At 34.4% G+C, this 12,695-nt stretch overlaps 1 protein-coding gene across 4 annotated transcripts in view; it reads right to left on the minus strand.

Annotated features, from left to right (window-relative positions):
• Window positions 1–1,091: 1,091 nt before the first annotated feature.
• The window catches only part of LOC139958379 (uncharacterized), a 74,563-nt gene continuing 62,959 nt past the window's right edge, over window positions 1,092–12,695 (minus strand). Inside the window, exons 14-18 of one of the 4 annotated variants that reach the window (XM_071955398.1) lie at window positions 12,225–12,305; window positions 10,906–11,158; window positions 7,802–7,849; window positions 5,949–6,145; window positions 1,092–3,888 (exon numbers count right to left, since the gene is read on the minus strand). In XM_071955398.1, the coding sequence (XP_071811499.1) occupies window positions 5,957–6,145; window positions 7,802–7,849; window positions 10,906–11,158; window positions 12,225–12,305 (571 nt within the window). In that variant the 3' untranslated portion in view covers window positions 1,092–3,888; window positions 5,949–5,956. Of the gene's footprint in view, window positions 6,146–7,801; window positions 7,850–10,905; window positions 11,159–12,224; window positions 12,306–12,695 lie in introns of all 4 variants that reach the window. The other 3 variants (XM_071955399.1, XM_071955401.1, XM_071955400.1) reach the window with 3 other exon arrangements.

The following is a 12,695-nucleotide window of genomic DNA, read 5'->3' on the forward strand; positions in this document are numbered from 1 at the left end:
CCCTAGTACTTTGCAGCATTGATGCATTCAATAGCTCATTCCTAGTACTTTGCAGTGTGGATAGAATACAATAGCTTATCCCTAGTACATTGCAGCATTGATGCATTCAATAACTCATTCCTAGTACTTTGCAGCATTGATGCATACAATAGCTTATCCCTAGTACTTTGCAGCGTGGATAGAATACAATAGCTCATTCCTAGTACATTGCAGCATTGATGCATACAATAGCTCATCCCTAGTTCATTGCAGCATTGATGCATTCAGTAGCTCATATCTAGTGCATTGCAGCATTGATGTATTCAATAGCTCATTCCTAGTACCTTGCAGCATTCAATAGCTCATCCCTAGTACTTTGCAGTTTGGATAGAATACAATAGCTTATCCCTAGTACATTGCAGCATTGATGCATTCAATAGCTCATTCCTAGTACATTGCAGCATTGATGCATACAATAGCTCATCCATAGTACTTTGCAGCGTGGATAGAATACAATAGCTTATCCCTAGTACTTTGTAGTGTGGATAGAATACAATAGCTTATCCCTAGTACATTGCAGCATTGATGCATTCAATAGCTCATTCCTAGTACATTGCAGCATTGATGCATACAATAGCTCATCCATAGTACTTTGCAGCATTGATGAATTCAATAGCTCATTCCTAGTACTTTGCAGCATTGATGTATTCAATAGCTCATCCCTAGTACTTTGCAGCATTGATGCATTCAATAGCTTATCCCTAGTACTTTGCAGCGTGGATAGAATACAATAGCTCATCCCTAGTACTTTGCATCATTGATGCATTCAATAGCTTATTCCTAGTACATTGCAGCGTGGATAGAATACAATAGCTTATTCCGAGTACAATGCAGCATGGAGAGAATACAATAGCTTATTCCTAGTACATTGCAGCGTTGATGCATTCAATAATTCATCCCTAGTACTTTGCAGCGTGGATAGAATACAATAGCACATACACTGCAGCAGGGATGACATATGAGCAATTCCTAAATCCTGGTATAACAATAAATCCTGGTTGTCCTACCAAACAAAGGAATAATACAATGGCTCAAATGAAGTACTTCAAATGTAAGTTAGTTTCCTTTTATTTCATACATGGGTGTGTCATCGACAATGGAAAGAGTATAATAATTAAACCAGCACCTTAAATTAACAGACAAGAGGAGAATGCCTCATTCCATAGCAGTGTTGTTCAACCAAATACATATTGTGTAATAGTAAATAACAACAATTGATTTGTGGGCCTGTTATATGATAAACTACCACTTGACAGGAATACAAGAAGCCATCGTCAAACCTGTTCAAAAGGCTAGAACATTCACCTGCTACCCAAATACCAATTGAGATGTGAATTTAAAACAAAGAACCTTAGGTTTCTGGTTTAGGACCAATGTCAATGTTTGTGAACACTATGATTGGATGCAGTTGAGTTAAAGTCCCGAGTTCTTCTGATAGGATGGAGGTTCCTTTTGGGTAAAACTACAGAGCTGTTTGGACCAGATCTAGTTTCGAACATTTCATGCAATATTTACTTTGAGATAATTACAAGGTTTCAAAATTGGATCTCTGGTAACCTAAAAAGAACCATGACTTTGACAGGAAGCTACTGATTTTGTGTACTTACTATGGTAGAGCTGTATCAAATATAAAGTTCATCTAAGCTTTACTTTTCAAGCTATGGAAGTTACAAGGCTTTCAGACATGACCTCTAGTGACCTCACATTTGATCTCTACAAGAACAATAGATAGTTTGTTCCCATTCATTTGGATTCACAAGCCAAATATTGAGTTTATTCAAGCTTTTGCAGTTATCAATTTTAAAAGTTATTCAGTCTTTGACCTCTGGTGACCTTGAGCAACCTTTGATCTCAAAAAAGACAATTAATAAGGTGGATCTACATGCCATGTAAGAAGTTCATCATGTTTTGTTTTTGAAGTTACCATGTTTAGAACACTTTCCGACTTTGACTTCCTCTTGACCTGAAATGACCCTTGACTTCTATAGGACCCCCATGGTCCTTCCACGCACTACACTAAGATGGATCCAAACACTAACACATAATGAAATTCATTTAAGCTTTGTTTGAAGTTATAAAGTTTACAAGATTTTCAGACTTTGATCTCTGGTGACAACATATGCCACTTAACCTCCACAGCACAAGTAGGGATCTGGATAAGGTGAACCCACAATTCAAGTATGAAGTTTAGCCACCATGTTAGTTTTGAGTTGGCAAACACATACATGCCTTCACCTTCCCTCAGATTCCTTTTGCCTTCATCAAGGAACAAAAAAAAGAGTTTGTTCGGTATGATCACTCAGTATTTTTAGAACCTCCAAATACTGTTGGTCTGATAACTTTGGTTTTAGATTTAAAATCAATTTAAAAGAATGTGTGTAGATATTTCAACCACCAGTATCACCTAAATGTAGATTTTCTTTGTAATCAATTCAAGTGAACTTAATGCAAATGACAAGGAACAATGCATCTTACCAACAGTACTGCTATCACTGCATAACTGTTTAATTTTTATGTGTATTTGTTTGTCATCAGATTTGCATTCCTTGCTGTACAGTAACAATAACGAGTGTATCTAGTATTAAAGTCGTCATAAAGGTCTGCAGAAAAAATTTGAAAAATCAAGTTTCTGTCTTTTAATAATGGCAAAACAAACCCACAGCTAACATCTGACTTGAAACAAATAAACATGTCCCCTAAAACTCACACCATGTACAACTTATTCATTTCTGGAAAATATCCATTATATTACAAGAAAAATGATTTAAAAGAGTATTTAGTTGAGTTATATCATTGATTATCCATCTACATAATTACATCATTGAACAAAATAGTAGTAGAAATGAGAACAAATGACATAATTTCAAAGAATTTGATTTATACAGTTTAAAGACAATTATACACTAAAATATATTAATGTGTGAGTGTTGAAGAAAACGTTTCAAACACTATGAAGTACTGAAGGGTGAATACAAAATGCAGTATATTACTCTAGCGAGAACAACAATACAAGTAACATAAGAGGTACACAACAGGAAAGTAGCAGAATAGGTCCCAAACAGCTAGACTGTGTATTCAGGACAGTTAAAACTGAAAAGTACAGGATGAATCTAAACATTTGACCCAATTGATTCTCTTATTTGTACAATGGAAAGTCATCCCATTGTCCCTCCCCTCCCACCCCCTTCCCTTTTAAAAATATGTGATTCAAACAAAACAGTTATCTATATTTCTAGAAAATTTCTCACTCCAAGAATTTGGACAAGATGCAAACTTTAATAACACTGTAAAACGAAAAGTATCCTTAGATCAACAGTTCAAATGTGTGCTAACTTGAAAAATTACCAGTAACAGACATAACTGATTACGTTTTCAGAAATGGTATAATTTTTTAAGGAATACTATTTATAGAGCTTTTAAAAGATATACTAATCTGGATGTACATCCTACATGAACAAGTGGGAGATCAGTAAGTAGTTAAAAATGTTAAATATATACAGACACTTGAGTAATCATGGCCATCACTGTCGTGAATTCTAGGAAGCAGCTAACATAATTCTTAGCAAGACAGGATTACTGTCAATCCTTTTGAAATATCATAAAAAAGAAACTGATCTGTTTTGGCATTCTTCAAATGAAATATGCTGAAAAAAGCACTGAGTTGGAAAAGTTAACCAATTCCTCAAATTACACCAAATTGCAAAAATTACAGAGGCAACAGGAAATATATTACAAATGCTTACAAGGTCATGCCTTTCTTTAATCTCATCATATTCAATTTTGGTTCCAATTTATTTTCCAGAGTTCATTGAATGCTACAATGTTATCACTGATCAGAAGGTCTTTTATCTGGAACAAAACAAAGTATGATAAAAAGTCTTGAACAGTACATGAAGTTATGACAGAAATTATTTGGTCTAATTTATACTGACAAAATTTTTTATTTTCAACAATTAAAATGATAATTAAATGACTTTGCTGAACATATAATCAATTATTATTTCATTACTGCATTTCAAAAGATTTATCCTGTACAAATGTCAAATTTGGTGGTTAAAACATACAAATTGACATTAAAAATTAACTAACAAACAAATATAAGAGCAAGATAAAATACATGGTACATAGTATAACAACATGACAACAATAAATTGATAGCATAACAACATATTACAATAATAAATTGATAGCATAACAACATGTTTTCATAATAAACTGATAGCATAACAGCATTTTATCATAAAAAACTGATAGCATAACAACATATTACAATAATAAATTGATAGCATAACAACATATTACAATAATAAATTGATAGCATAACAACATATTACAATAATAAATTGATAGCATAACAACATATTACAATATTAAATTGATAGCATAACAACATATTACAATAATAAATTGATAGCATCACAACATGTTTTCATAATAAACTGATAGCATAACAGCATTTTATCATTAAAAACTGATAGCATAACAACATATTACAATAATAAATTGATAGCATAACAACATATTACAATAATAAATTGATAGCATAACAACATATTACAATAATAAATTGATAGCATAACAATAAATTACAAAATAAATTGATAAAAGAACAACATGTTATAATAATAAGTTGATAGCATAACAGCATGTTATCATAATAAACTGTTAGATAACAGCATGTTATAATTATAAACAGATGGCATAACATGAGTGGATATTAAATAGAAAAGATGACAAAATTACATTAATATTGTATAATTATAAAATATGCTGATAATTAATATAATATCAAAAATTACATGCCATTGTTTGAATGCTGTCCCATTTGACCAAGAAGAGCCATGAATACATTAATAATTTTTAAAGATTTTTGAATACATTTTAAGGCACCAATTGCTTTCCCCAACCCTGAGTAATTATTGTTGTTTCAATGCTGCTTTTCTTATAATCATCAGAGGTTGTGTTCATGAGTAGAAACTTGAAGGATCCTGTAAGATAGTTACCTTGTACACACTTCCTTAAACAGGATGCAAATCTTTTGCAGCACTTGTATAATTAAAACTTGGTTCACAATTTCAAACTCAATTCTGGGAAGTATCACATACCTAAGGTATAAGTTATTAATTATGAATACTTCTATATCCCTTTCGTTTTCCTTTTCTGCTGGCATTAGCAGTCATTTTCAAGTCAATTTTGAATGGTTTCTGTAGACTAACATTAACATCTGTGGCAGCAGTTATCGGCCGCTGATAATAAGTGAGTAGGGCCGTGCTGCTCAATGTTACAGAACCAAATTATATTAACTTAACAGTAGTCTGGCTTCCTTCCAGAGGTAAAGTGATAAGAAAGTAGTGTTGTATATGTTGTCCATAAGATACAGAATAAGGCTTTAACTAACAACCTCTGCTATTGACGTTTACCTGCTAATATTATGTCATGAATAACTTGATGTATCACTCACATAAGTAATATGGTTGATTTCACTTCCATACACCAAAATTAAATACCTTTCCATAAAGGATTTTTTATCTATCCACTTCCATACACTAGTGGTGCAGAACAATTCACTGGTATACAACTGATAACTACTCAATTCACTTTCATAAACTAGTACAACTAATCGATTCACTCACACAATCAATTACTAATCAATTCACTTCCATACACTAGTAGTATGGAACAATTCACTCCAATGCAACAAGTATTGGTGATTTTTTCATTTCCAACAAGAAGTACAGATCAGTTCATGTTCACACATAAAGAGATCAATTGACTTGAATACAAGCAATAAGAATTCATGAATATCTATTGATTTTTACTAGCCAGTTAGAAAGGGTTACTACCTTTCTGATCTCTCTGGGGAGTAATGACCATAAACAGGATCAAAAGATAAGCAAAAAACCTGGCACCTCTTAGGTCATAATTCAGTAGTCATCGTGCTTCTCTTTTCCTCTGGTTGAGGGCTCTCAACCTGCCTATTTGTAGCATATGAAACCTTTGGACCATTCTGTTGTGGAGTCTCCTTGCCACTTGTCCTCCTACCAGATAAACTGGAGAGTTTTCTGATGCCAGAACTAGAGGGTGGTTTCTTCACAGATTCTAATTGCTGTGAATCAATAAAAAATGGACTAAACATGTAACTACAGAGCATTAAAAATCAGTAGTGTGAGAAACATTTATTAGAATACAGTGATGCATATTAAAAAGCAGACAGTACTTTCGGATGTAAGGATATCTCAACCTTATAATAATTACATTAACATATTGTGCCAATTGGATAACATCTATGAGGACACATGAGATAGCATTGTCATCAAAGATGTTAAGCAGCCCTTGTACACAGGCCATTGGGCTCCCAGTATATTACAAGGTACAACCTACAGAATGCAAACAATAAGTTATTTCATGTATACTGTAAGAATATCAGAAATATGTCTTTCAAATGGCAGGTGAGAAAAGAGAATGATACATGTCTTCTGACAAAATTGTGCAATTGACAATTTTCAAAGAAAAGGTAAGTTGTAAGTATTAATGAATACTGTTTACTGTGTACTTTGTGACTCGACATATCATGCAAATCAAAGAGCAATTCTTTCTTTGTAATTTGATGGAATTTCAATGCAAAACAAAGAAACAGAAGTCACAAGAAGACAGTCAACATAAAGTGGTAACAAAGTAGCTGGAGGAAACTGTCAATAAGAACAAGTTAAGCTATCATGCTGAAACAAAATGAAACAGGTTTCTTTAAAGCAACATGAAAGCATAACATGCTTCTCTGATTCATAAAGACAGGAAAAGAATAAAGTTAGCAAACAGACCTATTTTTAATGTTCAGGCATTCTTTTAGAAGACTCTTAATACAACATATTCTTCATTCTTAAATATGATACCCATGGCTCAAGCTGATAAAATCAACCATCTGCATACTCTGTCAAGTATTGTACATAATGGTTTTGAAATCACAAAAAAAAGGCAATTCACCTGTTTCTCTCAAATACTCAAAACAAGGTAATATTTTCAAACTGTGCTGTTGACATTTCAAAATTTCTCAAAATAGCTTTTTAGGGCTATGTTTGATGGTATAAAGTTCTGCCGTTGTGAATTTATGTTGATCATGTTTGATCCACTGTGTCATGTTATCCTACCGCACTTACAAGGTGTTTGGAAGTTTCATTCTTACGAGGGTTACATGGCCATGTTTAAGTCTGCTGTGTTACTAGTCTAGGACAACTGAATTAAATAACTATTCTTAAAGTCTGCAGTGTTATTAGGCCAGCTGAATTAAAAAACTTTTCTAAAGATAGATTTGACACAATAACATGCTGTCATAGCAACATCACTTTAGTTCTGAAAGCAGACACTAAGTCTAAATTAGAACTGATGCTTCCCTTTGATTTTTTGATCCATTTTCTTTATGCTGCAGTTCCATATAATGATTCAAATGCTTCTGACTATGTAAAATTAGTCAAGTTTTGCAGATACTGAGTTGATCTTTCGACTACTCTTCTGCCAATCAAGACAATGAAATCACAGGCAAAGTAATCTATCTTATCGACATTGCAAACCAAAGAAGAAGTAGCAGCAGCAGCAACATACAGAAAATATGTGCAAAAAGAAAGAAAAGATGAGAAAAATCAGCATAAAAAGAGTGAACCTGAAACAGAAACTCCAACATAAAAGTACAATAGGTAGTCATTTAGGCAACCCTTTTGAAAAGAACCAAACGGACAGTGCAGTCGCAATATATGATATTTGCACCTACTTCCAATTTGCTGGGAGCTGTTGCTATAGCAACTGGACTCCGATGATGCTGTTGAAAGAGAAGATTGATGGGTAAGTTGCTGTTAGTACAGGAGTATGAAGCCTGATACTGCTTAATTGTTCCATTTGAACTTTGATCTGATTATATAATTCATATGCAGGAATACGGTCATATCAATTATAGAGTTGTCATTTACTGATCGTTGTTAAGGTGGATGGATGAAGTGGGCCAAGGTTTTCTTTTAAGGGGAAAGCAGAAAAGAATTAAAGAGACTCAAGTACCACCTCAGATCAATGAGTTCTAGTCTAGTCTCTGGTTTGCTGATTCAACCAACACATCATCACTATCAACATTCATGATTTTTTGTCAGAATACTACTCCCAGGGACAGATTCTGAAGATTCAGTAGCAACTTTGATTAAGGGTTACATAAACGGCCTCCATAGCCTTTTCATGCTTCAAACTACGATGAAACAAACCATATGGAGGCAAGCAGGTGAGTATGCAGTAAATGATGTAGCTAATGCCAAACATCAAGCTAAGAACACTTTAAGAAGAAGCATGAACTACATAAGCTGTTCGTGATCATGAAAAGGTGATAAGGCAGGCTGATAGTTGTTGTTCATAAAACACTTCAATTGAAAATCCAGCAGTATCAGTGTAAATGCAACAACAACAGACCAAACTGCATGACTTTAGGCAGAGATTTGATGTTGATACAAACTTTCAGAGCAAGTAATGTTTTGATGTCCATTCTGGTTTATAGATATTCACCACTAAACATGTTGAATGTGTGGAATGCTAAAGAGAATATTCTTGTTGGCTCCTCAGACCAGGCCTAAACTGTGTGTCTACTGTTTTATAAACACTAGTAACTTCAAAGGACATAGATTGACAACAACCATGCTTTTAATGCCCACATTGACATAAGCACCTCCCCTATTTAATAGGGGAGGTAATACCCCTATCAACTCACTCCCAACTGAGTGAACTTACAAATGACCTGAGGATAACAAAGGTTACTGCTACCATTTCTTAGTCAAGTTATAGCCTCAAACAGTCTTGTCCAAAGTCAATGTAAGTCATGTTTATAGCCTCAAACAGTCTTGTCCAAAGTCAATGTACTAACAGACAGATTTTCAGGGTTCGACTGACAAAGGTTCCGCAACAGTGAATTCTTCCATTTGACAGCAATCTAGCAATAGAGTATGGTTATTTAATGCACCAGGTTTCCCTTTGTTTATTATCTCACCCAAACAGGACTCTAAGATCCAAATTGTGCTGTTCATCTATTTTTTAGTTTCTAACCCCTCTTTTTTTACCACTCCAACATAGCAGTTTACCATACTGCACTGTTCCTTTCCTGTAAAGCATGCAGAACTGCCGTGTTTAACCCTTTTAGAAATAAACCAGATAATATGTATATTAGTTCTAATGTCTAAACATATTCATAGTGTGGTAAGCCATAAATGGGTCATTCCGTGTCAAATCACCATATTTTGGAGTATGTTGTGGTTCCACCTCTTCCAAAAATTACCAAATTCATTATGTGCTAGGACCATCATAAAATTAGCATATTCTGAAAATTTATTGTACTATGTCTCTAAATAGCCTTTGTCAACATGACAACTGATTCCTGGTACCTCCCTTGATATGTTGCCGCATTAATCAATAGATAATCCTCTTCATTTTGGTGCACACAAGTTCATGAATATTACCATACATATTACCATAATATTACCATCAGAAATATGGTTGCAGAGATATTGACATTTTATAAGTTTTATGGTTAGCCCCACCCACTTATTAACATTCATGAGATGGGAACCAAAACCAATAGGGCACATCTACTCAGCATAGGACAACTAACTACCAAGAATGACATTGATTCAACTTGTGGTTGAGACATTTTGTTTACAAGCTGTTTTTGACAATTGCAAGGCCCACCCACTCATGAATATTTATGAGGTAAAAATAGTTGTTGCAAAAAATAGGTAGTTACATCACCATACCACATATGAACTAAATCGGACATACACTTGAAGAGAAATTGACATTTTAAGAATGTTTTGTTAAGCCATGCCCACTCATAAACATTCATGACATGGGAACCAAAAACAATAGGGCACATTTACACATCATGTGGCATCTACCTACCAAGTATGACATTGACTCACCTTGTGGATGTTGAGATATCATGTTTGCAAGCTGTTTTACATGATTCCCATTAAGCCCCACCCACTAATGAATACTTATGAGATAAAAGTTTTTGTTTCAAAGAACATGTACTTACATCACCATACCAAGTACGAACTAAATCAGACATATGATTGAAGCGATATCTAGACATTTTAAGAATCTTACGTTAAGCTCCGCCCACTCATTAATTTGCATAATAGCCCCACCACAAACAATAGGGATAATCTACTGACCCTGACCAACACATACACGAAGTATGACATCAATCACATATTTCCTTCTTGAGATACCATGTTTAAAAGCTATGGCTTCACATTCACACACACACAAGCCAACTTGACTGCATAGGTTCCGATGGATGCGAAGCATCAGAACCAAAAACCATTGACAAGTTGTATTTCATTGAGTGTAATTGCATCCAAACACACAGGATAACTGCTGTAACTCCTGTATGGCAGCAGAATGGATTAATGTGTATTGATTTGATGGTATAAGCAAAGCAAAAATGTAAACCTTTGCCACTAATTTTCAAAACCTTGCAGAATGTACCAACAGAAACTAAAACAAGACAAGAATCTGTGTAAATATGGATTTACTGTAAGAAAGTGGCTTTTCCTAATGTAGTATTTTCCATACTGTAGTAATCTCTTGTAAGAAACCTTTATGTCAATTTCAACAGACTGGCAATAGGTATGTAACTGTCTGAAGCCACTAAACATCATGCAACCTTTAAAGCATGTTGAGTCAAGTAACCAACATCATAAGTATAACATCAAGAAACAACAAGAAAACTGCACCAAAGAAAAGCCTAACCTTGAGCTGAGTGATCTGTTAAAGCAATGGAAAAACGAATTATTAAAAGTTGCACAATAGTAGCCTTCTTCAGTATTTTTAAAGTATTCCTACCTGCAAATTTCCAGAGGGTGGAGTGTATCCCACTGCTAAGGGACTGGGTCCATAAGGACTAACTCCATTTCTTCGATTTACATCTGGGTTGCTTTTAGTCCGAAGACCCATCTCTCCATTAACCGGTGAATCAGAAGATGTCCCAGGGGCACTTCCTTTCAGAGATTGGTACGCTGGTAGCCCCAAATGACGTCCATTGGCAGCACCTTCTGAACGATAGCCAACACTATTGTAATCCCCTTGAGGGTCACCACTAAAAACAAAGCAAAATTCGAAGGGAATTCACATTCACTTATAACTGCTTATTTGTTTTCCTTTTGCTACATAGATGTTGCAGACTTTTAATACCAAATAGCTTGATATGCGTGGACAAATTCTGCATACTACTGTTAATGTGCATTCATCACACATTAATATTAGCAGAAGAAACAACATGCATATTGATGAGTGTCAGCTAGACTAAATATTTTTCACAGCTTAATAAATCATTAGAGGTTACTGTTTTGAAACACCATTACAATATTAATGTATATATGTATTTAATCTGAATACTAACAAGAGATGGCAGAAAGCACAACTAACAAGTAATCAGGTCTGATAAAATTATTACTCATAAAATAAAACTGTTTGTTAACATCAATTCCCACAAACAAATTGGATATTTTAAGACAGATGGCTTCTGCACATTGGAACAGATTTAATTCCTAACCTCTGTTAGAGCATTGTTTTATTGGCTTTATTGGCTTAAACAGTATATAAATAGCAAAAAACTCTGCTTTAACCAAAAAATTGTTCTCAAATTTCATCCCTGAAAATCAAGTTTACCAAATTTGAGATCCATGAAGGCACCTGTGAAACATTGAAAAACAAACTTTTTGTTGTCTTGTCATACATTGTGACTAGGCTGTTATGAAGCCAATGATTATAATTGGGGGAGAAACCTGTCCAGCACCTGTATCATGTGTACAATGTACATGAGGTTGTCTTTCATGTATGCAGGGTATGAGATTCCTATTTAATTTCAAAAATAGTCACATAGATTTGGAATACTTTTGGTTAGCACCAAGAACAAGTCCACACATCTAGCTCTGAAGTTCTTAACATTTCTATCATACAATTTAACAAACACAAGTTGTACAATGATGACAATTTTGTGGTGATTTTGAGTTTCTCTTTTGAAGGAACAAAAGTGATGCAAGAGGTTGGCCATGAATGAGTTTCATTTATGGCAAGTAATGGATTTAGGAGTCTGATACATGGTTGAGTAATTAATATGCATATCAGACCTGACTATCGATCGTAATCACCACATGACTTACACATCTTGCATGCTAACTGATAGCTTCTTCTGCACCTGATTCTGGCCGTCTGTGGCATGAAGAGGAAGGGAGTTGTGACGTCTACAAACATGAAAGCCGACAGCAAAGGAGGGAGAGGGGGAGAGAAGGAGGATGATGATGATGATGATGACAATGATCATGGTGATGACGATAATGATGAACATGAATGGTAAGGCATAGGTGGCAAGGGTGAAAAGAAACCAAAATGAAAAGGTAAGCACCAGAGATAATAAATTAAGATATTGTGACAACAAATAAGATGACTCACCCAACACAGACAGGGAAGGACTTAATAATCAATATTTAATACAAAATGAACAAACTTTAAGAAGGGATGACTAATACATTGCAAGAAGGAAGAAATACTTTCGATAATTTAAATAACATTTTGAAGTATTGAAGATTGTACAGCAAAGAACTGAGTAATACCCCCCAAACTTATACCACCGA

The sequence above is a fragment of the Apostichopus japonicus genome, chromosome 18 (assembly GCF_037975245.1).
Source record: "Apostichopus japonicus isolate 1M-3 chromosome 18, ASM3797524v1, whole genome shotgun sequence".
Taxonomy (NCBI): Eukaryota; Metazoa; Echinodermata; class Holothuroidea; order Aspidochirotida; family Stichopodidae; genus Apostichopus; species Apostichopus japonicus.